Source organism: Squalius cephalus (genome assembly GCF_949319135.1).
Source record: "Squalius cephalus genome assembly, chromosome: 18".
Lineage (NCBI taxonomy): Eukaryota > Metazoa > Chordata > Actinopteri > Cypriniformes > Leuciscidae > Squalius > Squalius cephalus.
In genome coordinates, this window is record NC_137139.1 from 24,477,682 (window position 1) to 24,505,496 (window position 27,815).

At 39.6% G+C, this 27,815-nt stretch overlaps 1 protein-coding gene across 1 annotated transcript in view; it reads right to left on the reverse strand.

Moving 5' to 3' along the window:
* Positions 1–27,815, reverse strand: part of camta1a (calmodulin binding transcription activator 1a) — a 434,758-nt gene that overhangs the window by 26,318 nt on the left and 380,625 nt on the right. The window contains 5 exon segments of the mRNA XM_079849916.1: positions 898–1,032; positions 1,310–1,436; positions 1,935–4,165; positions 5,413–5,553; positions 9,767–9,920. Of these exon segments, the coding sequence (XP_079706042.1) occupies positions 898–1,032; positions 1,310–1,436; positions 1,935–4,165; positions 5,413–5,553; positions 9,767–9,920 (2,788 nt within the window).

Genomic DNA, 27,815 nt, shown 5'->3' on the forward strand with positions numbered 1-27,815 from the left:
TATTGCTGTGATGTCATGTGAGTGACAGGTTGTCCCGCCCTCACGCCTGTAAACACATGACGAGATGCCGTTGCAAATGGGAGGGGAAGTTATTTTGATTAAAGATTACGATTGATTTAAAAAAAATAATGATATGCATAGATAAAAAAATACTGCAATATTCCATAAAAAATAAGCCAATTACCAATTTGATTTCATGGTAACTTTATGCCAAGCCAGATGTGAAGGAGCAATCAACCTTCACTTTGTCTTAAGTCATGGAAAGCTCATCAAAGTCATCAGAGTACTATTTCCAGACTGCTTTTCTCCTTGACCCTAAAGTATTAACCACTTATATAAATTACTGCCTCTCTCCTTTGTGCTTGCCATACCTCAGATTAAAGCACAAAGGGCAAAACAAGCATCAAAAGCTCTTCCTTCTTACAGCCCTTAAACACAGATTCTACCTAATTACAGGGTGGTCTACCCTCCCTTTAGCTTTGAAGAACACACTTGTTGACCTCAAATACATATTCAGCACATGTGGTGATTGCTTAGACTTCAACAGAATTCTGCTTTCTTTGCTAAACTTGCCCTCTATCCCCACCTAGAGGTCAATTGCAAAGCAAACCTCACACATGGTCATTTTAAACGGCATCTTACCCTTCCTCAATCCACTTTTTTTGTTATCATTCCACTTTCTCTGCCTTCATGACATACTCTTTATCTCGATCAGATGTGCCTTTAATTTTTTAATAAAATGTGGGATAATTAGAAAAGCCTTGGGCCAAGACACCATTATATAATCACCTACTTCAAGTAGCTCAATAATCAGGGGTCACAAGATGGGTTCCAAATTTAGTAAAGTAACACGTTTTTTTCCTCCCACAATGCAGAAAAAGACAGAGGAAGACCTACCGTCAAGTGACAGCCAGTCATGCTGGGATGAAGGTAGGGAGGGCAGTGCACGAGCTTTATACTCAAACACCACCGAGTTAGAGATGATTTGATTACTGACAGCCACCTGCAGAGTCACCAGGCCTGTGTCATGGGCTGCAGACACACACAACCCCATAATTAGAGAGATCAGAGGAAATCATGAGGAGTTCATGCAGTTCTGCTCCTTATCAGGGGTGGCATCTGAGGGCTTGTAGAGATTCATAGCAATCCAGGAAAACATTTACTATTTTATGTTATTTGAAGTAATGAACATTTTTCTTTTTAGAAACACAATATTTCATATTTACTTCTTAATATGAATTAATATTTACTTCTTAAATATGGTATATTAATAAGTCAGTAACTTCTGTTTGTATGAAAGTGAAATTACCAGGACAGTAGCAACGTAAAACTCCAGGCTGGATGAGGGAGGCAGGGACAGAGATCTGATCAAACAGGCAGGAGTAGCTGCTGTTGTCTTCCTGCCATGATCCTGTGATTAAGACCTTCACACCACCCTGAAATATGGAGGAAAAAAAATCCTCACATGACCTACGTTTATCATATCATAATTATTAAAATAAATAAAGGTTTAAATAAAGATTTGAAGAAATGAAGGATTTGAAAGGAGAATAAAATACAAATGCTACAATGCCATCTAGTGGAAGAAAATAAGACTACAACATCAATACGTTTTAAATTGTTTTCAAGGGTATTCTGCCATCTCGTGGTGCAATAATGCAACAGCAAGAGATCAAATTCCGGGATCATAAATTAAGCTATTTTAAAATCATTTTAAATTACTAAAAAAAGTAATAACAATAATATAAAGGTAATTTCACAAATGGGTTACTAAAGACACAATTTTCAATAAAATTCTAAAAATGTGTCTAAAAATGTATAAATAATAATTATAATGATTAAGCATCTAATAATAATATTAAGAAATAATGCTGAGTATATAACTGAAATGCAGGAAAAACTGAATTTAAAGCATTTAATTCAAACAGACATACCTCTGGGTAGGACCACTCTGGAGAGTAGTCTGTGACCATGAAAAGTCGCCCGGTGGCCTGTAACATTCCCAGAGTGCCCTGGGCCACCGCAGCTGACACTACTTCAGCTACATGCATGTAGGCCAGTGATCCTGTCTCTCCTGAGCCTCCGCCAGCACCAGCACCTCCACCTAAAGACTGGGGGCTGCAGCATGACTGGAGGCAGAGCTCTGAGGGGCTGTATCCTGACACTCTGTTGCTTGTATTCTCTTGACCTTGCTGTTGGTTCGCACCTGAGGTGGCTGTTCCATCTGACCCAGGTGGGGCCACCAACTGGTGGGTGTATAACGTTCCCGCAGCCCCTACAGCCGTGGCTCCGCTGTCTACAGAGATGAAGTCGTTGATGAGGTCAGAAAACTGGTTTCCAAATGAGATGTCAAAATGATCCAAGCTGATTTCCATGCCTGTGCCTCCTCCGCCATTGGCTCCGGGTCCACTGAGCCCGTGGTTAGTGTTGTAGAGCCCCTGAACCAAATTAGCTCCCTGAATCAGTGGCTGGAGTTGCTGTTGCGAGCCGTTGTTGGGCCCGCTCGTGGTGTTTCCATTCCTCAAAGCCACGGCTTCGGCTCCATTCTCAGAGCTTTGCTGCATGAAGTGATCTGCTCCTCCGCTCTCTCCGTTTCCTCCTCTGCAGGATTGTAGATGATCCCCAGACTTTAGTAAACCATCTGTCCCATTCTCAGTGGCCCCAGCCTGACCGGAACCAACACTACGACTCTGATCCATACCGACCACATCCTCGTGCTCTGGACCAAGGCCTGGAAAACCTCCCTGGTACTGGAGGAGCTGCAGTGAGCCAGCCTGTCCCTGGGCCTCGGTGGGTGAGCCTCCATTGCAGTTGGGTCTGTGCTGGCCCTGGTGGGTGTGATGGTGGTGGAGGTGGCCATTACTGCCGGGCGGTTCCGTCTTTACAACCTGCAGACCCATGTAGCCTCCATCAGGGGAGTTATGCTCCAGCAAGTGGCCCTTCTGGCTGGAGCTCTGCCGGCCTTGTTGGTTCTGGGCTGGCTGTGGTGGTTCTTGAAGGAAGAAGCTTGGAGATTGGTTCTGGTGAGCTAAGTTGTTCATTGCCTGGCTATAACCTACGGCAGTGGCACCGGCGGAGTAGTCCTGCTTTGCATCGATGGCACTGAAATCCATCTGCTCCAGGGTGGTGCTCGGACTCAGGCCTCCTCCAGATGGTAGCAGAGAGGAAGCAGGGGTCAAGGTGAGTGAGTTCTCGGCGCCAGAGCCGCTGGAAACGCTACAGCTTACGACTGCCCCCACCTGGTAGTTCCCTTCTTTGGCCAGCTGTTGTTCAAAGGAAGTGTCCTCAGTCTTGATGTTCTTCACCAGGGCAGAACTGAAGACGTAGTTTGAATCAGATATAGTTGGCGAGCGTTGCAAACCGTTGGTGTTAGCTGTCGAGGAGGACGAGGCACTGCATGTGCCATTCTCCTGCTTTAATCCACTTCCCCCATATGTCTGGCCCTGCTTAGGGTTATTCAGGAAGCAGTCAGGGTCGAAGTTCATAGTGGTTTCTGGTATTTTAATGCTGCCAGAGTCTAGGCTGCTGGAGAGGACAAGTTCATCAGAGATGCCAGAGGCAGACAGCATGGATAGCCCGTCTGATCCAGGACCGCCTGCATCTGCGCTCCCACTTCCTGGAAAGGCAAATTTGTGGCTGTCAGAGGGGACTGCCAAGACCAGACCGTGAGAGGTGGCATCGGGGCCCATAATATGTGTATTGGGCCCTCCAGTGGGGGACATGCTGTAGACGGGATCCCCAGTCACCTCAGACATGAAAACACTCTGGGATAGGCTGCTCATGACAGAGGCAACGTGGCCCATGCCTGTGACCGCTGGGCTGTCAGCCATGTCGGGGTCCGAGTTCAGCCCGCTGCTGATGGACACAGGGGAATTCTGGGTTGTGTCTGGCACTTCCACCTGATTGGTGGAGGACACCTCAGTGCTGTTCTGGTGCAGCAGCACGGGCTTGTGGACCTTGCCGTTGCGTTTCTCACGCACGCTCCCTCCTCCTGTTCCTCCGCTGTTCTTGCTGCTGTGGCTGTGCTCTGTCTTACCCTCTGACACATCATTATTCTGGAGCTCAGAGTGGGTGCTGCTATAGCCTCCTGAGCGAGGGTCCACTTTGGGAGAGATTATCCGGTGTTTGGCGCTGTTACATTTATGATGCACACTGCTTCCTGCACCTGTAGAGACATAACAAAATAGCGACTCTTTAACATTTAATAATTATAATAATAAAAAACAATATATTATTATTATTTATTAACATTATCCATACTATTTCATTCAGAAGAATTAATATCTCTGAGTCCTTAATGACATTGTCCCTTTTAAAATGAACATTATTCCCATAATCAACAGAATCCCTAGTATTAGTACAAAATTGACATTATTATAATATTTATTATTATATACAAAATATACATATAGATTATAAAATAACGACAGTGATACAATTATTATTATGCATAGTAATTCATTCAGAATTATTCATATTTTTGACAACTTAATGAATGAAATGCCCTAATAAATGCCCATTTAAAATTAACATTATTAGTAGTATTATTGTCAATACTTTCATTAGTATTATTAACAATAACAGTATTTAAATGAACATAATCATAAATTTCCCCCTGTTATTTAATCCATTGAAACTACATTAGAATATACAAAAAGCACATCATAATAACTACACTACTATTTTAGATATGACACCACTATAAGAGGCTCTGTTTGCTTTATATACTGAAAATAATAAGAATTCAAAGAATGATCCACATAATGTCTTTAAAATTGAAAATGCTTTGATGCTGATATTTTGAATGAACACTGAGATTAATTCAAGTCTTTATAGAGACCATCAATCATCAGTATTAATCGTTTCATGAGAAGCCAACACACAGCTTTACCGTTTTGTTAATAAATGGCTGATATGTCTCATTAGTCATTATACTGCAAACTTGGCAAATGAATTTTATATGAACATAAAACAAATGGCAATCAATCTACCCCACAATCATTTGTTTTAAACACTCAATTCAATTTGCTTCAGAGTAACGGCACCCTACAGGAGCAACACCATGGGATTGTAAAGTGCTGTGTTGGATATTTGTGATGAAGTACAAGGTGAAAATTCATTTGTTGTATACTTGAGTAAAAAAGACTGCCCTGACTGCACAGATACAGAGGAACATTACGCCCCCCAGTGGTGTCATTACAACAGACAGCTCAATAAATCAGCACATCTATGAAATGTTCATCCTGGACCTAGAAGCTGCTGTACTCTAATTAGGCATTCAATCTGCTCTACACTCACCTCATCTTTTAACGTTCTTGAAGACATATTTAAAGCACTACCTGCTTCCTCAGTCTCTACCAGTCTCTTTCTGACTGCCTGTCCCACACCCCAGCCCTCCTGTCTGTCCCTTACCCAGAGTGCCAGTGCAGAGGCAGTTGTGAGTCCGGGGAGGAGGCTTGGTCTGGTGGCTGTCCAGTATCTGCTGCACCAGCTGCTCCACAGAGAAGCCAGAGCTGCTGTTCCCATTGCTGCAAGTCCACTTGATGCCATGAACTGCCGAGGGAGAGAGGAGACACAGTCGTCAGCCCACCAGCCGAGCCTTCCAGCCCTCCCCCAGCCCGCCTGTGCACTACATCCCTGACCTTACCTCAGAACCAGACTCCATATCAAAAACACTTTGTCCAGTACTACGAGAAAAAGAGCCGTTTACTTTCTAACCTCAGACAGGAACATGGAAAGTTCAAGAACAGATTTGGGCCTGTTAAAGGTGAATTTTCAGCTGAGGAGGGAGGGGAAAAAAAGAGCAAAAGTCTTCCTTGTCTCACTTCAGCTGAAGTAAAAGCCCCAGCCCTTTGACAAGGTGCTTTTTGCTGTTTATGCCCTCTGCTGCCATCATTTCCAAGCTCAGCCTCTCTCCTCTGAGAAAAAGAACAATAACAACAACAACTGGAACAGAAAAATGGCAAACGGAAAAATGAACGCAACAAAGGAAATGTGGCAATCTCTGGAGAGGAACGGTATTTAGAATATCAAACAGCATTGAGCTACCTTAATATGGCTTGTGCACGCTTTGCTACTTCAGTGTGCGTAACAAGCTGAGGTGAGATTGCATGTGAAAGCGAGGGGAGGAAAAGGGAGGCGAAGAGAGAAAGAGACACAGAGTCAAAAATAGATAAAAGAGACAAAAGCATTTGGCTCGAACTCGCAAACAGTGCTGCGTCACCAGCCGGAGCCGGCACAACAGTTGTCACATACACAGCAGGTTTCTCTGCTCTGCTGAGCTCTGCCATTCCGCGCTTGGCCAGAGAATCGCAGCGGCGTTCCATAAGCCATTACACCAGCATGACCATGCTCCAACAGACAAATCAATCTCGCAGCGTGAGCCTGAACCAGAGTCACAGCACAAGGCAGGTCATGTAATGAAAGGGCAAGCTGGTTTGGTGGATATGGCGTGACATCGGCTGCGAGGATCTGAAGAAGAGTCCACTGATTTAGACTCACAGGGATCCACAGTGGCGGTTACTAATCGGCTTCTATCGGCCCAAATGTCGTCAGGGGAATGAAGTTCATGTATTTCTTTAGTGCAGCGGTGCCCAAAGTGGGGTGCGCAATAACTTATTTGGGTACTTGAGATGAAAAGTCATTTCAGCTTGTCCTATAATTAATCTATAAGTATTTAAAAAAAAAAATCTTAAAATAAATTGCAATTCATTAATATTAATCTAAAATATTAACATTAATATAACTGTTAATATAAAAATAAAATAATTAATTAAACTGTAAAAAATCTATAATATATAATATTTATAATAATAATAATAATAAAAAAATATTTAATGTGGCCATTTAAAATTAAGAATCAAAGAATAGTAAAATATCATTACAATTAAAAATATAATATATATATAATTAAAAATGGTGGAAAAAGTAATAAATGGCATATTAAATCAAATAAATGTATAAAAAGAGATTTTTGTAAATTTAATTAATAATAATATTATAATATATTATGTATGTATTAAATGTATTATTCATATTTATTAAAAAGTTTTGAACACAATCTCAAGAGGTTTTTAATTATTGTTATTGCATTATTCAGGTTAGATTTTATACTTAAAATGCTGCTGACAAATCAAATCAAAAGATTCTTCTCTCTGCCAGCCACATCCATATCCACAAGTTTAAAGCACCCCATAACCACACCCATCAACTTTTTTAAAATCTACAATTTTTAATCGCAGCCTATGTTCAGGAAACATAAATCACACCAGATCTCTCATCTCCTACTGTGTGTGTGTCTCTGATCATCTGCTCATGCAGCAGTAAGGGGGCTTCAGGCATGGCTGGTCCACGGTCTCTTAAATTATATCAGCGGAGAGAAATGAATCCGGCCGGCCTTTTCTCCTCTCCAGCTGTACTGTGACTAAGCAACTGATACCTTTCATGACCTGCCATCTGACCTCTGCTGCACACGCCTACTTGAACATAAAACCAAATTTACAACCTATTTTACTAGGTCTAAGATGATGTATTTCTGAATGGTAATTGAAAATCAACTACGCCAACAAAAAACCTGGAGCTTTGATCTTATCTGTCAGGAATTCATTTGATTGTAAAAAGTATTCTCTATTTGAAAGGGGCTGAACTAAACAAGAAAAACAAAGAAAAATAAATCAAATTATTTACCTTCAAGTACAATAGTGAGATATTGCTGTTTATTGTCAGAAAAAAAAAAAAAAAAAAAACATATTTAGGATTTCGTTAAATTTTTCTTATAATGCAAAAAGTTAGAATTCTAGATAACAAGAAAGCTCAAAGCTTTGATGACGAATTAAAATACATCTCAGTGGCTTTGTAAAAAACATCAATATCACCCTGCATAATAGAGCTTGAGGGCAAAAATAAAAATTCTATATTTCACACTACAATGATGAAACACGCTCATATCATGCAAAGCAGGTGATGATGCAACCTCAGCATTGATGCATTTCCATGGTATCTGATGCAAATGCATTACAATGTTTGAAGCAGAGTTACTGAAACTTCTCCGCAACCCATCAACGGTTACAGCAGTCTTTCTCTGAGGACTGTCAGTCGAAGAATGCATCGCTCCTCACTCCCAACTCAAAACACACCTCGCCACGTTAATGAATGCAAGCTGTTTGTGTATGATATGGGTCACTCAAGGGAACAAATTGGGTTTGTAGAGCTGATGTATAATGCATCCATGAATTATGCATGGCTAATATAGTTCACGATGAATCTTTGACTGTTAACAGGCTGCATGTCTGCATCTCCGCCACTAGGTGGTACTGTTGCTCTTCAGATGAGCTCATATCACAGATGGCTGTTTGAAGATCATGAGGGTGAATCTTGTGGCCCTATTAGCCTAGTCTCAGTGCACTGGCCCGACTGGTGGAAGACATCTCGCACCTTTGCCATTGTCCACACCATTTTCAATGTTAATGACTTGCATGCATTACTGCAAATGGTTTGAATGTAGATCAGAGATGGAGTGTAATGAACACATTAGTTTACAGCACGTGTCTTAAAGTCAATGTGAAAGGGAGCTCTTAAGTGATTGCCGTGAGAGCTCTTAAGGGAATCGTAACACGCGGCAGCGATTACAATGTCAGCTGAGCTCGTCTGTATTCCCCTCGCCGACATCTTGTGTCTAAAAGTGCTGACGCGAGAGATCCGACTTCATATATTCATTACCTTGACAGCCCTGTCCTAGTTCGAATGATCAATGCCAGGAATCACATACAGAGACGTGTCTGCACAAGACTCTGGGTAAACATGATTATATGCATGGCATGTCATCTTTTTTTTTTTTTTACTACATCCCCATTAGACAGGTTTCCTTTGGTCAACTGACCCTGGGACACCCGGGCACCTCAGAGTGGGCATGTACAGGCGGTGAGATAATAAGGTCAAGGGTTCCACATGGAGACTTGTCCTGCTATGAACTAAGACAGGCCAGATAAGCTAGATCAGGCTAAGCTGAGAGAGACTAACTTCTTATGAAATATCACATAACTAAAACAGCACAAGTCTTGCATTAATCATACAGAAATTATAGAAGACAACGTCATGTATCATTGTCTAAGCATCTAAAGGCTAGTTCACACTGCCCTAACCAGCACCAACAACTGTTGGGTTTTGCTGGATCAGTATTGTAATCCTTTTGGTGTTTGTTGTGGCAGTGTGAACCATCTTGTAATATGTAATCAAGATATGTAACATATTAAAAATGTGTAATTGTCAACATCTTACTATGGAGTGCACAATTTAATTTAAGTGCAAACCTCACTAAATATATTATTTTATTTCTTACATATTACTTAGTATTTTAGTAAATAAATATATATTTATACAGTATATATATATACATATATAACACACACACACACACACACACACACACACACACACACACACACACACACACACACACACACACACACACACACACACACACACACACACACACACAGCATATAAAGTTTGGGGTCAGTAAGATTTAAAATTTCTCTCGGCTGCTGAAAAATTCAGCTTTGCAATTTCAAAATACATTAAAATAACGCTTATTTTAGATTGCAATGATATTTCACAATATAACTGTTTTTAACTTCATTTTTCAAATACTCTTTTCAAAAACATGACCAAATCCTACAGACACTGTTTGCTGCGTATTTTCACTTAAAACATGCATGAGAAGAGACAGGTTATGCATTCAGTTGACAGAATGTGATTGGACACTCACACATTGGTTTCAGTTGGCCAATGAGTTCCTCCTTCGTCCATTTGGCCCATTCTTTCTTGTCTGTATTGATGGAGCACAGGATGGGCCCACATGGCTTCCCACAATCCTCGATAGCTGGCACATTCAGGTAGTGGACCAGCACAATGTCTGGGTTCTGTGGAAAAGAGAGAGAAAGAGAAAAAGAAAAAAGAAGATGTAGTGTGGTGAGTGGAAAGGTTTCATAATAACGGTTTCATTTATGGAATTACATTTATAGCTGTATAATTTCCAGCTTGTCCCAAGTGTTCTTAAGGAAAATTTAATACATTTGACTTTTTCAATGAAAGAAAGATAATTTAAACATTTAATTAAAATGATAAATGATATTTTTTAGTAAATATAAGAAAAAATAGCAAAAAATGTAAGCCCAAAAATGGGGCCAAAAATCCTTTTGTTGAGCCTTTAAGGATCATGTTAGTTATTGTGTGTTTAGCACTAGCTAGTATATTTGGCAGCTATCCAGCACACTTGACCACATTTATGGAGTGATGGAAATGGAGAATAAGTGAAAGACGTCATTTTCTGCCCGTTCTTCTCCATCATTTGAGGATTTACTCTTGTCATGATTGCAAGAAAACACACATTGTCTCTTCTGAATAAAATAGCTTAGAGTCTGCTCTCTAGCGCAACATTAATTGCACAGGCAAATAGCGCTGAGTCTTGTGAATAAGGTGTAATCTATAATAAGCCTAATTTACATAGAAAGGAGGCATGTTTGTACTGAAAAGAATGACAACGATTTAATTTAAATACACACAGTGGCGCCTGGTTAAGCCAAGAGTGGTTAGTGAATAAAACTGTTTGTGCGCAAAAGTGGTGCAAATGTTTCCTGATGGTACGTAGTGCCAAAGTTATTCAGAGAGAGGATAAAACCAGGAACAGAACATCCCCAAACAGGGATGAGTTGTGTGAGGCTTACAAAGTACCTGTTTTTTGTACCATTGTGGTTGTCAACTCAAAATTGGGGGCTTATTTTATATATAAAAAAATTCTGTCAATTTTAGGTCAGTAAGTGTTCGCTGGATACATTTTGGCAGCTTATGAATAAAACGGTTGTTTAAAGCATATCTAGCCAGTATGAACAACATCAATTCCGTTTGTAATCATAAATAGCGTTGATTACAAAGAGCTGTAAACAGTCACAAAACAAGCGGTCCCCTGTCACCACAGAGATTACACACACACTCCTACAAAATCCCACTCGTTCCAGAACACCAACATTTGAATGTCACGTGAAACGCAGATACATAACGCATACACAAACCGAATCCGTACACTGAAACAGTGAAGAAAACTGTCCCTTTCATTAGCATTTTTATTAGTTTTATGAGCATTACGTGCTGAGTGAATTGGGGGCTGCGGCTCTGTGATGCCTCCGCCTTCAGCATTACATTTTGACGCACATGTGCAAAATCTATGCATACTGCATGCTCAGTGGGGTAATACACACAGAGAAAGACATTCATATAGCCGCTGGCACTTTTACAGAGAGCACCATGGTAACCACACCTGATCACGGCTGTGTCCGAAAGCTTAGCAGGCAGTATAAATAGTATCTTTATAATTTCTGCCACATTGTTTGCGTAACATCCTAAGATAACTACTAAGATGCATTAACCTGTTCAGAAGAGATGCACACTTCGCTGCCTACAGTATGATATCCCACAAGCTCGAAAGTCGGACATTATATATTATTATATTATATTATAATTGTAATCTATTTTTAAACAATTTATAATAATAAATAATACAATTTATTAATACATTTATTGATAAATAAATGAATAAAATGTATGCATAAATCTTCCTATCAAGAAATAATTTCTGTAGCAACTAAGCAAGCACATACATATAATTATTTTATTTCTAAATCTAACTTGGATTTGTTTTATGTAGATCATTTGTCATGACACCATGGTGCTATGGAAGGTACATGTACCTATTTTTAAGACCACTAAGACTTTTTTTTATTGAGACAATATATCATTGTAGCATTATTGTGACAAAAAAAAAAAAAAAAAAAAATAGTCCAATATATAATACACATAATACAATATAATATAACACAAATAATAGTCACAATGCAATAAATAAATAAATAAATAAATAATTAATGGCCTCATAATCTTAATGGCCTCAAAAATACCCTTTATTTTCTTTGGAAAATTTTGGAATGACACCCAAACAAACATTTTCAGAGGGATAGGTAATGAACAGATGAGCCAAGAAAGATTGGTACCTTGGAAGCCTGGTCTGAAACCAGAATCTGTAGGCACCTTTATACTAAAATGCTGCCTGTTTAGTCACTTATGGAAGCTCCTTTAGTTTCAAAGCTCTTCTCATACTAGACATCTCTGAACCCCTCTATTACAGTGCTGTTGACCAGGTTCAGACTGACTTTTCCAGTTCTCTGACTACAACTGAATGGACTGCAAATCACAATTAGACAGAACATTGACAATCTCTGCATGGGACTAACAAGCCTTGAACAGTGACCACAGAGAGTGGGGACAAAGTCTGCAGGACGAAAAAAGACGGCAGAACAAATCAAAAGCTAAATTCAGAGAGCTCAAAATCAAACAGCCCTGTAATTCACAGCAAGAACTTTTGATTGAACTCTTCAACCAGCACACTTGATATTCAAAGGGAATGTGTCAAGGTGTTTGAACAGCACCTTTGATGGATTAAAAGGAAAAGATTTGATTTAAAATTTAAATCCATAGGAAATCTGTCTTCATGAGAGGATTTTAAGAGTAAGTTCTGGTGTACTATTCTCTTTCAAGTGGATGAAGGGAGTGTGCTGGACCGGGACTTGGTTGGAGAGGGCGAACTAAGGACTCTCAGGCATGGGTCCTGCTGCTGTAGCCGTGAGCTTGTGGGAGCAGACACCAGCGCTACATCCGCATATGGGACAAGCAGCTGTGGTAATCACCAGGCCATGCCCTCAATCCTTAACCAGCATGAGAGGAGTAAGTAAAACCCAGACTCATGCCATTAGGCAAACATAAACACATTATCATGCATATATGGGTGTCAAATGGATTAAATTGTCAAAAAAGAAATACATATAAAGAAAATTTATATAAAGACACACACACACACACACACACACACACACACACACACACACACACACACACACACACACACACACACACACACACCGCAGTGGGTGCCCGGGGAGCGATTGAGGGTTAGGTGCCATGCTCAAAGGCACCTCAGTCATTTCCTGTTGGTATTGGGAATCGAACCCGCAAGTCTGACTCTCTAACCATAAGGCCACAACTTGTGTTATTTTCATGATAATGAAGCACATTTCAACCTTCATCTCCAATTGTCAGTGGCCTACAATAATGCAAATTATATATATAATTATATAATAATTTATTATTCACATGTATAATTATATAATAATTATATATGTGGGACCACGGTGCTACACATTTAGGGCCCTATCTTGCACCCAGCGCAATTGACTTTGTACACCGATGCATCTATCATTCCTATTTTGCACCCGACGCACAGCGGACTTTTCCCTCGACAGACGCATGTCGGTAAATTAGGGAATGAACTTGCACTCCCGGGCCGGTTCAGTGAAAAGAGGAGGCGTGTTCCGGCGCAAACGTTCCCTGGTGCTATTTTACAGTTCCAGAAAACAATTCCACCACTGACCAGGAAAAACCTAGTCTAAAGTCAGTGGCGCGTTATTCAGATGCTATTTTAAGGGCGCATGCTTGGCCATAATGTAGCGTGTGCACAACGTGCATACACTTTGCTTATCTCATCTACACACAGACGCAGCAGTTCTCATTTTTAGAAAACCATACATAATTACAAGGAAAAATATTCCACATGAGGGAAATCATTGTTGTGTCCATGAAGATGTGAAAAAATAGGCATAAATCTAGCTTACACATTTACCCAAATTATTATACGCCTGCTGTTTAACCGAAGCTTATTTGGGGGGTTTCTCCCATCCCCAATGTAACTTCTCTGTCTTTTACGGCCCTGACGAGAACGTCGGTCTCCTCGGCTGTGAACCACTCCTGGCGTGCGCCTGGCAAATCCGCCGTTATAATAGCAATCCGCCATGGAACAAGCGCGCCTGCTCTTAAAGGGAATGTGAGATGACGCTCTGATTGGTTTATTTCACGTTACGCCCAAACCACACCTATGTAGCTACTTCAGACCAACCCATTTTAGATTTGCGTCGGGCGCAAGAGTCATTTATCCCGCCGGTTTAATAGCAACAGCACCCGAGATCCGCCACAAAGTTACTTGCGTTTCGCGTTTGATACTTGCGTTTCAGATCGTTAAAATAGGGCCCAAAAACATTATAGCCTACATGCATAAACAAACATTTACATATATAAACATATTATAAACATACAGTAAAAGTATAAACCTATATATAGCTAGCCTACTGAGAGTGGTAGTCTAACTATACATATACTATAAATAATAGACTATACATACATAATCTAAGAAAAACTATCCAAATACATGTGTATTAGAGCCCGACCGATATATCGGCAGGCCGATATTATCGGCCGATATTAGGCATTTTCAAAACTATCGGTATCGGCATTTATAACGGCCGATAAATGAATATTTAAAAAAAATAAAATAAAAACGGACGAAACACCCTTCAACCATGTTATGAGTGTTGGCGTTGTATAGTTTGTCCACCAGAGGGCACTCTACACCGTCCCTGTTGGCAACACTCGTGTATAACGCGCCACACATTCTGCAACCTGCTGATCCAGCCAGAGTCGGGCAGAGAGAACCGCGAGTGAGATCAGCGGTGAAGTGTGTTCATGGTGAGTTGGTCACGACTCACGAAACATACATTGCTTGAATAACAATTAAAAGAACATGCCTATCAGTTCTCTTAACTCAAATAAGGATGACAAAATTCGTGACTCATGTCCAGTTTTGCTGCGGTTAAATAAGCCGAGAGTGAAGCGGAACAACGCGACGTAGGCTATATTCACATAAAATGTTAACACTGCAGTTCACAAAAGTTCATAATGTGCATGTGCTTTAATGCTTTGTCGGTTAAACATTTAATTTTAAATGCTGATGCGCTGTTCTAACGTGTGCGTTTCTCAGCGCGTACATGTGAAGCTCACATGCACAAAGCCTTTCTACCAGCGCCTGGATACTGGACTAAGTTATCTTTCGAGTATTATTGTGCTAATACTGTTAAATACACACAAGATTTACATAAACAAAGTCGGTTGTCTAAAGTGAAGGCACAATTGAGAGAAAATCTGCTTGTCAAATGCGTGTACATTAGACGTGTCGTGCTCAGCTCTTAAAGAGACAGTAGCAATTGTAAACACATTGCCGCTTGTCCTTAAAGGGATAGTTCACCCAATAATAAAAATGATCTCATTATTTACAGGCACTCTAATGTTGTTCCAACTGTATTAATGTCCTTCTAATATTTTTCTAATATTAATAGTTTGAAGAATGTGGGTAACCAAACAGTAGCTGGTCCCCATTGACTTCCAAAGGAGAAAAATATACTATGGAAGTCACTGGGTACATCAACTGTTTGGTTACCCACATTCATCCAAATAACTTATTTTCAACAGAAGAAAAAAACAACTTGAGAGAGTAAATTATGACAATTTGAATTTGTTGTCAATTTGAATGTGAAATTGTTGTTTTTGTTCAAAGGACTAAACGTTTAGTCTTAAAAAAAATCTTAAGTTTGTATTTTTATACATTTTATTTATCAGAACTTTAATATATTTTGATGTTCTTCTGTTCTGTTGTGACAATAAAAGAAACAAGTTTCTTTTTAAAATGCATTATCATATTATTTTAGTTAAAACTCATAAATAACTACAAATAACTAATGTTAGGGAAATTTGTTAATGTTTTGTTGCGCGTTTCTGAAAAAAAATAAAAAATATCGTCCGATATATCGGAATATCGGATTTTAAAACCAACAAATATTTGTACCGGTATCGGCCTTCAAAATCCTTTATCGGTCGGGCTCTAGTACCCATCAAAAGTTTGTACACACCAATTGTAAAGTGTGTCCAAACTTACTGTACTATAATACACACAAATAATATTGCTACTGTATTATAATATACACATAAATAATATCGGCCGATATATCGGTATCTGGCTTTTTTTTATCGGTATCGGCATCGGCGCCCAAAAATCCATATCGGTCGGGCTCTAATGTGTATATATATATAGAGTTATGGATAGGGCTAGGGTGTTGTTGGACCTTCTAGCTCCACCCATTACACCCAAATTACATCTAGAGAGGGGGAGCTGGACTTCACACTCCACCCATGTCTCTGCAGTGAGCAACTTCTTAAAATAAGCTCCAATTTTTTCTATGTGAACCAAAATTTCATATTTTTTCCTTTTGATTTTGGGGTTAATTATGACCCCAACATTTCATTATATTCATATAAGCATACAGAGTAAAAAATACAGATAGCCAATACCACATACAGTATATACACAAGCCATGACCACCGCACACACACATACACTTTCCTCTTTTTCGGTCCCTCCTACGCCGATACATTTGTCCCTGTTTTACAATGCACATTTGGCAGACTTACAACCCATCCAAATATAAGTAATCTGTGAAGCTGTGCTTCGGTCGTAAATTCAAGAGTGAGCCAGAAGCGTATGACATCTACGGCTCACTCCTTTCTCGCTCTGTCTCTTCAGAGAGCTTTTACGCACCCACACAATCACGCTCGCACCCCCTCTAGACCCTCTCTCTCTTTCCGATGGCACAACAACACAATGAAAATGTGCGGTGTCTTATAAATCTATCAGGATGCAAACTTAATTTAATTTAATTTCCTGCTGGCTGTTCTCTTTTAATAACACAAGTCCAACAAGCAAAAGAAGGAGACTGAGGAGGAAACTTTCAGCCTGGATACTATTTGGTGGAGAAAATGCGATCTCATAAAGGTATTGATTAATTGTGCAATGTAATCTTTAGGCCATGTTTGTGGTACATTTCCATGGAGGACCAGGGCTTGCTTCCAGGTTTGTTGATGAGGGAGAAGGGGGCCAAAGTTTGGATAGAGTTGCAGCGTGTGCAGGGCTTGTGGTATTGCGCAAGCGGCATTTTTCATTATTAAAGGCATTCATTTGAGCTCAGCACCTTTACGCTAGGCTCATCCCTGGAGTGCAGAGGCGTGTAGATCTTGTACTGCCGGTCTATAGAACTTATACTTATCCCTTGACTTCACTGTTTAAGAGCATTACATGCTAAATGAAGGTAGAAAAAACTTCATTAGGAAGCATTCTGTGCTTGAATTCACAGAAATTGTTTTCTTACTCTAGTCTTTTCATTGGTAAGCAAGAAAAGCAATTAAAGCTTGTTTGTTTTTTGCTTTAAGCTCGCAGAAAGAGAGCAGATCTCAATTCTAAAGGTGTTTCTCTGTTTTTGTGTGTGTGTGTGTCTGGGGAACACACAGGTACCTGGAAGCACCGTGGTAACCTGGCAACTAGTAGCTGGACGCCCACATGGATGAAGCCAATGTGGTCATGAGTGCTGCCCCATAGCCGGCCTCAAGTGCTATAAATATCCACTAGTAATAGCTTCAGGGTCATTACTGCTGCTCAGGCCTGCCTCCAACCAGCATCAACTCCAACCTGAAGGGCTGGGAAGAAGGACAGGGTTTCAAATAGGTATCTGCATATTACGGATGATTTATTGCAGCGTGGGGGTGGGACGGAGTGTTCTGGCAGATAAGCATTTGTGCGTACAAGATTGTCTTTGAGTTGGACTTGTTTGAAAGCAGGCGGTTTGGGCTTCATATTTAGCTGGCGCTGGTTCAAATCTGGACACATGAGAACATTATTTGTTTTGTTGCAATTGATTGCTGCTTCTGGTCATGTGAATGAGTCACTCCTGTTATGAAAATCGTGCCCCAACTAAATATGTATGAATATATTGGATAAAATATTACGCTCGCAATTTGTGACATGCATGAGATCATCCTGCAGGAAGTGTGGAAACAACAGCACAAACACAAGCAAGTAATTAGCAATGAATCTTTATCTATCTATCTATCTGAATATCATAATTTTACATAATTTTGAAAGTCTGATTTACATTTACATAGAAATACTTTTTAAAATTGTAACCCATGCATATTAATCTTTTAAAAACAACAGTGTTTAAAAGATTCCGCAGGAATGACCTGACTAACATCAAGCATGGTTTAGTGTCCTGGAACATATATGTCATGGCATTCGGTTTTGAGACACTAGAGAAGCAATGACGCTTTACTGAGGTCCCATATTTTATTTGAGAGCCGCATACCCATTTCCTGCCTGGCATAACACCCTCTTAATCTCAATCATTGGTGTGAATCTGGTGCCAGGGCTAATTGTTTGAACAACAACAGACAGGAAGAGCGTTTGGGAAAGCATGGCACAACATAAACATCACAAATGCTAAAAACTTAAAAGCTAAAAGAGAAAGTCTTGGCACAAGAACAACAAGAACCTCATCAAGGTTAAATATCTTAATTAAGCTAAAAAGCACACAGTCGAGTCCAGGAGAAAAAGAACCAGTGCTTCTGTAGCTCTGAGAAGAAAAACGTCAGAGAGGAGTTCAAAGCCGCGGCACAAAAAGACACGGCCAAGCGCTGCACTCGGCTGACAGGAAACCCCTAGAGGATTGTGGGAAAAAAGCATGGGAGAGACAGATCCTCTGACTCATTTCTTGTGAGCGTGGTGAGGAACATACCCACTGGGTGTACAAGCAGACCCATTTCACTAACCCATGTTACATAAATCACAGCACTTCTGATATGCCGCAACAAATATTTAACTTTTTTGTCTCTATCTGTCTCACTATTTTTAACTTGATAGAAGGGCTGTGCTCTCAAAGTACCGCTGGGCTCAGTTCTGGAGGAAGACAATGTACTCTAGACATGATGTAGAGCTCAGTGTCATAATGAAGCATCAAGAGTTTTCTCTATGAAAAAAGCGACAGCGACCTTCAAGAGAATGGAGCATCAAACAGGTTGTAGCTGATTTCATTAGGATAAAATTGAAATGGTTGAGAGTGTGAGGATGTGGGTGAAGTTTAGCATTTAGAGTGTGTGAAAGCACAGTATGCTAATGTGAGTGTGTGATACAGTGTGGGCACATATAATAACCAATCCAGGTGTCTAAATGTATTTTAGGTGCTGCTTTAAGTAGAAGAAAGAAAGATTTTCACTCTTAAAAATATAGGTTCTTTATTGACATTGATGGTTCCATGAAGAACCATCAAGATTCATGGAAATTTCTATTGCACAAAAGGTTATTTATAGTGGAAAAAAGTTCTTTAGATTATTAAATTATGTGCTCAAAAGTTTATCTTTAAGATCTTAGTTTATCAATCAATTTTGATTGATTGATAAACTAAGCAAAATGAGAAATGATACCGTGGCAGCTCTAAACCTGTATGACTAAATTGTTCATATGAAGAAAGTCAATACAACACTGGACCCCATCGACTTTCACTGTATGATTAAAACCCCCCCAAATTTTCCGAAATATTTTCTTTTGTGCTCCGCAGAAGAAAGAAATGAATACAGTTTTGGAATGACATGAAGGTGAATAAATAATGACAGAATTATGATTATTAGGTGAACTGTCCCTTTAAGAGTGCAAATACAAGAGTCCACCGTCATGATGAGTGAAAGAAGTGTGTGTGTTTATGAGTGAGAGAGGTGATTAAAGCCTTGCCCTGGCGGGTGCCCTGGCTGTGGCATGGTGATGGATGAAGCAGTGTGTCCGTCATTAGGCAGTAGGCTGGCCCCTGGCACCCACACCCAGCTCTTAAATGTATCCATACCTCGCTGTCCCCCAGTGCTGCTGTTCATTTCAAGGTCAATTGACTCAGTGCTGCGCAGGGAACAAAACATCCCCCTTTCTTCATAGTTTTATTTCCCATTACTGACTGGTGTGTTTGTGTGTGCGTGTGTTTGTACACAAGCGCGTGTGTGTGGGTGTATACGCCACGTCAAAGCCGATGGTGTGCAGCAAACACCCTACAGCTTGTGTCTAGTACAGAAGAAGACCCTTGTGTGAACCCTTTAATGTTTATGAGCCTGTATATGCAGAACATTTTAAAGTGCAAGTTGGTAAAAGACAGTTACTTTGCACCCAGTTATGAAAGCTATGACGTCACTTCCTGCCAGTGCAACCTGTTTAGCACAGGGACGGACCTACGGGTGGACCAAGGCCCAACCAGATTGACAGCTTGCCCACCCTGTCAGATCCAGAGAAATATATATATATTTTTTTAATAAAACAATTCTTCAATAATTATTTTAAATGTGATTTTCGTCATGCATTATAACTCTATCCTAATGTTAATAAGAATATGCTAATTCATCTCTTCAGTTACGTCGCGGCAGTAGTAATGTTATGCTCTTCTTCATGCCAGTACCTGGATTCCAATTTATGCTAATACAAAAATGGCTAAACCCCTATCTATGACACATTTAAAAAAGAAACAAAAGATGACACAGACAAAGATGACAGGATGCCGTAACAACTTGACACTTTTGTCTTTTGAAAAAGAACTAACAGATAATAAGAATTACAACAATATTTACATTTAATATTTGTGAGCAAGGGGTTTTCTAAAATGTACATAAGCCACATGTACTGTATTAGCAACGGGAGGTTGTCGATACAGGACCCTGATATGGTTGTTATCAGGACTCGGCTTGGATCTCTCTCCTGCTTTGTTTTTGTTTCCGTTTTTCATGTGGCGGCCGCTTTAAAGGTGCTCTAAGCGTTGTTGGGTGACGTCACTTCTTGTTGATGTTCGAAGTATTGTCAAACAAAACGGAGGCTAGCTCGACCCTCCCTCCTCCTCATCCAGTCCCCTCCCCCTCCCTTCCGTGCTTTTCCGATGTAAATTCGGGACTTTGCACGTTCCTTCTCCTTTTTGCCTCTTCTTTGCTATTTGTTCATCTCTTTGGTCGTGTGTTGGCCATATCAAAATTCAAGAGAATATAATTCTAACGTTAGTCGTTGTCTAGGACATCTCTCCTCTAGCTAACTTCTCTAGAAGTCATGCTTCTCTCTCCTCCACTCCCCACACCCCCTTCATGTGCACGCACACTAACCCCCCCCACCCCCAAATCATTCTTGTTGGTTATTGGTTGGAACACTGTTTGTTATGTTTCGTGGTCCAGGTTGGGCCAGTTTGTTTTTGTTGCTTTATGTGGAGCCTGGTCTGTCTACAGAGACTTTTTTTCAATGTGTTCAGGGGACAGGCAGCTAGCGGATAGTGAGGAGATGTTTGCTGTATGTGACAAAAAATGTTTCGGCCTAAAAAACGTGTGACATTGCTTAGAGCACCTTTAAATTGCTTTAAGTAGGCAACAAAAATCCATCCAACATATCTTCACCAGGGGCATTTTTTGATATGATGACCATAAATATTTGAGGCTGTTCACACTGGACACATCAAATTAAACTTGATAAACTGGAACATTTGTATTTATGAACGAGTTGCATGATGATGTTGTATTGAGGCGTTCATTGTAGCGCATTGCAATGCAATGCCCCGTTCGCTTTGACATGTTAATGACCTGTTTAATCTTACAAACTACCTTTGAGTCATGGGCGTTAGTATAGTGCCACGCAGGGATCAGTCCATCAATTTATTTTCTTCAAAATTAAAAGCCAAATGAAAAACATGGGGTAATATGAATTATTCCGGCCCACACATACTTTTTGAGGCCTACCTATCATCCACTTTCTGCATCCGCCACTGGTTTAGCATGACTCGTTTTTCCTGTAGCGGAGCCAATTACAGAAACAACACCTGTCTCACATATGGGAAGTTTCATATAGGGTTTAAAATTTACCCCACCTGCCAACAGCAAGTGAATTGAGAAAGTTTACCAGTGATGATTATTTCTCATCTGCAATAAAACTGAGATGTTTTGTCTTACATATTTGTGGAAAACAATGGAGATTAGTGCGTCACTCGCAACAGCAAAAGTCTATATCATGCCACAACTGAGGGATTTAAAAAATAGATATAAATTACTATATTACTATTTTACAAATAACTCATATTTTTATGGATTGTCCAAGTTTAAGATTTAGGAAATTAAAACAATTAATAAAATATGTATGATTTTATTTATTAATTTGTATTGATTGGATAAAACAGTCTGTTAAATGAATAAATGTCAATGTATTGTAAGGCGGAACAAAAATAAATTGAAATCTGTTTGACGTAAAAGTGCCGAAAGTTGAAGAAACGCCATTCTAACATGTTTAGCTGACCTTCTGATGTTAAGTAGTAAGTTACTATACAGCAACATCAATACTAAAAATCATGAATTTTGTTTTATTCACACATTTATTTTATTCCAACATTGATTAAGCACTCACTCCAGCACCCATCACACTCTGTGTCTCAGACTACTGCTATGCAATGGCCAGCTCATCTAACGCCCACATTCAAACACACAAACAAACATACACATTTCATGCAGAAAGCTGCAGGCCCCACAGGAGGTGCAAGTAAATCCCAGCCCCATGGGATGCACAGTAGGAAATGGGTGAGGAACACAGCATGGCTATTTGACAACTCCTCACTGCTCAAGCGTGTGAAACGACCTCGGTCGGTACACATCATCCTCCACTTCTCAAGGACTGTGATGTGCCATTCTCTCTCGTTAGGTCTCGGCTCGGCACCACTCGACAGACATGAGAGAGAAAAGCGTGTGGAGTGGTGTTAGCGAATGTAACTTTTTGAGGAAGAGGACGGAGCCGGTGCAAAGCACGGCAGAGCGCTTCTGCAGGAGCCAGAGGCTGAGGCCTGTGATGTTTAATTCAGAAGCCCATAATGACTCAGATGAAGTCAAGAGCCAGCTTTAAATAACTTAGCTTCCAGGGGCAGAACTACTCAGCTCACAAGAGTGTGTCCATGGATCGTGCGGTTATGTGTTTGCCCAGGTGTCAACATGTAGTTCTGCAAAAAAACAAAAAAACTAAAGATATTCTGTATTCTCCGCTCTCTTTGGAGTACATGTTCATAGCAGATTAATTAGACTTTGCACAGAGCACAGAGGACAAAATGTAGGAGTTACTGTAAAAGTACAGATTCCACCTTCGCTGCCACTAGTGTTTCAGTTATTCATCTGGCAGCTCTCCATTAGCTCTGTGAGTGTGTGCCCTGAGCAGACCGGGAGCAGGCCGTCTGGGAACCATCAGTCTGCTGTGATGGGCTCAGTGGAGCTTGGTGACTGTGGTCCTAATGCCCAAAGTCTCTCACAGGAAGTGCAAGTGTCAGTGAAGAACACAGCAAAGACAGCCAGCCCTTGCACTCAGTCTAACCCTGCCGGTTAACCAGCTTGTTGGGTTTTAGATGATGGTGTCCCTACCAGGCTTCTCATCTTAAAGCTTCAGCATGATCTTTTTCATGAACTAGCATAGCATTAACTAGCATGAATTACAAAGACAAAAATAATTTTCTAGATCAATATTTATGTTCTTGTTTCAGTAGATATTAAATAAGACAAATTTACTTATACAGTAAATAAAAAATATTCTAGGTTTATTTAGATTAATACACAAATGATCTAAAAACAAGTCTTAAAGGGAATACCAGTATATGCAAATATGAAAATTCTGCCATTATTTGCTTACCCTCATGTTGTTTAAAACCCTTAAACTTTGGTTAATCTTTATACACAAATTAAGATATTTTAGCTTTTAGCTTTTGATCGTTTTAAGTTTTGGTTACCTAGACTTTCAAAGGAGGGACAGAAACCTAAAAATATCTTAATTTGTGTTCCAAAGATTAATTAATGTCTAATGGGGTTAAAATGACATAAGTCTGAGTAACTGATGACAGAATTGCTATTCTGAACTGTTCCTTTAACTCTGCTATATTACTTTATCTAATGAAAAAAAATTCACTTAAATTTACTTTGTTTTAAAGGTGTTTAGATATTTTTACTGAAAAATAAGAAAACTATATATTACTATTTATAAAATATATATATTTCATATATATCAGTATGGGATTGACACGGTTCCTTTAACTCCGCTATATTACTCTATCTAATGAAAATATTTTTAAAATTAAATTTACCTTGTTTTGGGTGTTTAGATGTTTTTACTGAAAAATAAGAAAACTATATATTACTATAAGTAAAACATATATATTTAATATATATCAGTGTTTTTCTACAGTGCAAGCTGGGCCAGATTGGAAATTCATGCTGGTCTAGGCTGCTTTTGTTTAAGCAGGGAAGCCTGAGTTTTGATTCTAATGCTAAACGTGAGCCTAAGCCAGAGTCTGAACCTTGTATACCAGAATCATAATGTGCAAATAATGCTGAGGCCATCAATGATTTATATTTTGGGGAGAAGGCTCTGTATGGCAAACAGTTCCTTGAGTGCCAGGACTTCTAGCTCCTGATTGAATCACAGAAAAGCTGATAGGATCAGGGACAGCAGATAAAAGAAGATAACATTTATAGCCTTAAGATGCTGTGGCACTAGCCTCGGTGTAATATGGAAATGGCCTAGTGAGTGAAATTCTGGACAAAAAAGCAGTTAAATAAAACATTTTTCCATGATATTGACCATTACATCAACAACATGAGGTACAAAATCAGAATGCTGCAATATTAAGTCCAGCACTGAGAGGGCCAAGAGCACACTGACCACTCCAGCTGGGTGCCGGCGCTCAGGAGACACCCCCAGATGCCTACACACATAAACCCTCGCCCTCTGGGACAGTAGTTGCCTAGCGACCAGCAGAGTGAGTTAAGTCACTTTAGGAGAGAGGCAGAAAGACAGAGGTGTTGGACCGAGGGCAGAGCTGAGGGTGCTGAAATTGGTTTGATGACAGGTGAAACAAGTGAGGAAACAGAGAAGAGAAGACGGAGTAAATTGACAAAAAGAACTGAAACAATGCGAGAAAATAAAATTTCTGTGATAGTAAAGGGAAAATGTGAACTGAGATCAAAACAACTAAATTACTTACAGGGTCTCATTCTGTGTATGTGATTGCCTGAGAAAAGGTTTGAGCACACGTCAATAATTTTTTAAAATGTATTATACATTCAAATGCAAAATTCACAAAAAGATACGATTGAGATACATATTTAAAGAAACCTGCATTTGCAAAATGTAATGTCTCATGACAGACAGACAGACACATCAAAGATGATTTTGTTTTTAACACATAACCAAAATAAAAATGTGTCAAACTGAACATTAGAGATGCGTGTATCAGTCACCCGAATCCGCTGTTAAAAATAAATCATACACCAGCCACCCACCAGAACCCTTTGATTTTCTCTGATTTAGATATCCGCACCTGATAATCATTACAATGATTGTAGTTCTCAGTTAAGCATGATGATATGGAAATATACTACACTAAAGTAGGCTGCTTTACATTCCCTTATTAGCCTAAGCACAGGCTACTGTATATTCCCTTCAAAATTATTTTGGAATGTCAATGTTTCCATCACTGCAACTTCCCGAACACACAAACAAGACATTAAATATGTTCAGTCAAAGGCTGAATATAGGCTTTATTAGTTTATTGTCACATACATACAGTGCTTCACAGCCGTTACATATCACATACCCAGCACTTGATTCGCCCTGGTTAACTATTTCAGTAAAACGCTCCCACACAGTACTTTTTTCCCCTTCCTTTTTTGTTTTTAATTGTCCTTTTTGAAATTTGTCTAGAATCTGTTTTGCCTCCATTGCTGCTTAAAAAAAAAGTGTCAAATTAGTGTCTGACGAAAAGTTAAGCTTTAAACTGAACATCTAAAATGTTAATATTTCCATCATTTATGATTTATGTCATCCACACACGACCCACCCACAATTAATCAGAATGCTATGTTTTTAATTGGCCTGCCCGACTCGCGGATTATCCGCAGTGTCTGTGGATATAACCACAATCTGTGCATCACTACTACACATATACACATATATTTTGTAGTTTGGGGCCAATACGATTTTTTTTTTGTGTGAAAAATTAAGATGTTTATTCATCAAGAATGCATTTAATTGATCAAAAGTGGTGGTAAAGGCAATTATAAAAGATTTCAATTTCAAATAAATGCTTATCTTTTGAGCTTTCTATTCATCAAAGAATCCTGGTTTCCCACAAAACTAAACTAAAAAACTTTCTTGGGCACCAAACCAGCATATGAGAATGATTTATGAAGGGTCATGTGACAATAAAGACTGAAGTAATGCCTTCAGAAAATTCAGCTTTGACAATGACATCACAGGAATAAATTACATTTTAAATATATTCAAATAGAAAAGTTATTTTAAATACAATTTTTCACTTTATGAATGTTTTAAAATAAATGCAGCCCTGATGAGCATGATACTTTTTTCAAAATCATTAAAAATCTTACCAACACCAAACTTTTGAAAGGTAGTGTACACACTTTGAAAGGTAGTGTCACTGTTATTCTAAACAAATAAAAAATTCATAATCTTGCTTTGTCCACCCTAGACACATTTTGTTTTCTGCTGATGTAACCAGTAACCAAAGCTGTGTGGCTGAGTAAATAATAAATTATATTAAAGGGTTAGTTCACCCAAAAAGCGAAAATTCTGTCCTTAATTACCCTCATGTCGTTCCAAACCATAAGACCTTTGTTCATCTTCGGAACACAAATTAAAGGCACACTATGCAAGATTTGTACATTAATATAACAGCTTTGAAATCATTTAGATGGTAAAAAAACTCATAGTAGGGAGAATCATCCCGATTGCAAAGCGGGATGGGGGAGACGCCGCTGGCAAAACCAGCAATGCAAGTTTGAGAGGTGGCGTCCCGACAAATCACGACTTGCTTTACAGCACGACGTCACATACATCAACAACATATGAAGCAGCCTCTATGGAAGACACTAGCACGCATTTCAGACGTGAATCATGGCAGAGTCGACGAAGAAAACGCGGTTGGAAGAGTCAAGGAAAAGAAAACGAGAAAGTGAGACACTCGGTCAGGCTTTCACTCGTTGGCGAGAGCTAAAAAGCAGCAAAGGATGCAACAGCGATGCTGACCTGACGTTCTTGTTGATGGACTAGTAAGTAAATCTCTTATTTGTAAACTTGCTTGCGTTCTATGTTGTATGTTGTTGCGCTTGCTTGTTGTATGTCAACGAAGTTGTTCATTCATCCAATGTTGATAATAAGACCAGTCCACTAATTTCCACATATGTATAGCTAGCTATCGATTTGCAGAGCTGTTAGCAGAATTGATAACAAACACTTGTTTCTCTTTCGTGTTTTTGCGTTGTTTTATTGCCCAGCTTGCCTCACGAGCAAGTTTACCAGCTGAACTCAGGTGCTGTGATGTGTATTTATTACGTAGTCCTTTGTCAGGTTCAGGTTTCGTATGGCATGTGTACTGTGCTTATGCAAACTTTAGCTGGCATATTTGTATGAAATCGTGAAACAGTACCTAGTCAGTAGACATCTTCAGAGGCTATCTGTGCCTGTTCGATGTCCGACGCTTCCGTCCTACTGAACAGGTACCGGTATACAGGGGGGAGGTGATCAGGTCGTGAGTGCAGAGACTGCTCTGCGTGAGTGATATTTACGACAGTAACATTAAAAACAAGTACTCCACAGCGACTCAAGGGGTCGCTGTTTGACAAAAACAGAAAAGTGCATATGTGTCTAAGATATTTTGATGAAATCCGAGAGCTTTCTGACAGCAACGTTATTACCACTTTCAAGGCCCAGAAAGGTAGTAAAGACATCGTTAAAATAGTCCATGTGTCTACAGTGGTTTAACCTTAATTTTATAAAGTGACGAGAATACTTTTTGTGCACAAAAAATAAATAAAAAAATAACGACTTTATTCAACAATTTTTTCTCTTACATGTCAGTCTCCGATGTTGTTCACATTGTAAACAGTGTAGCTCTTCCGGGTTCTACGTCAGAACGCCGGGTCAGTATTGGTCGGCTCCTGTGTCAGCACCA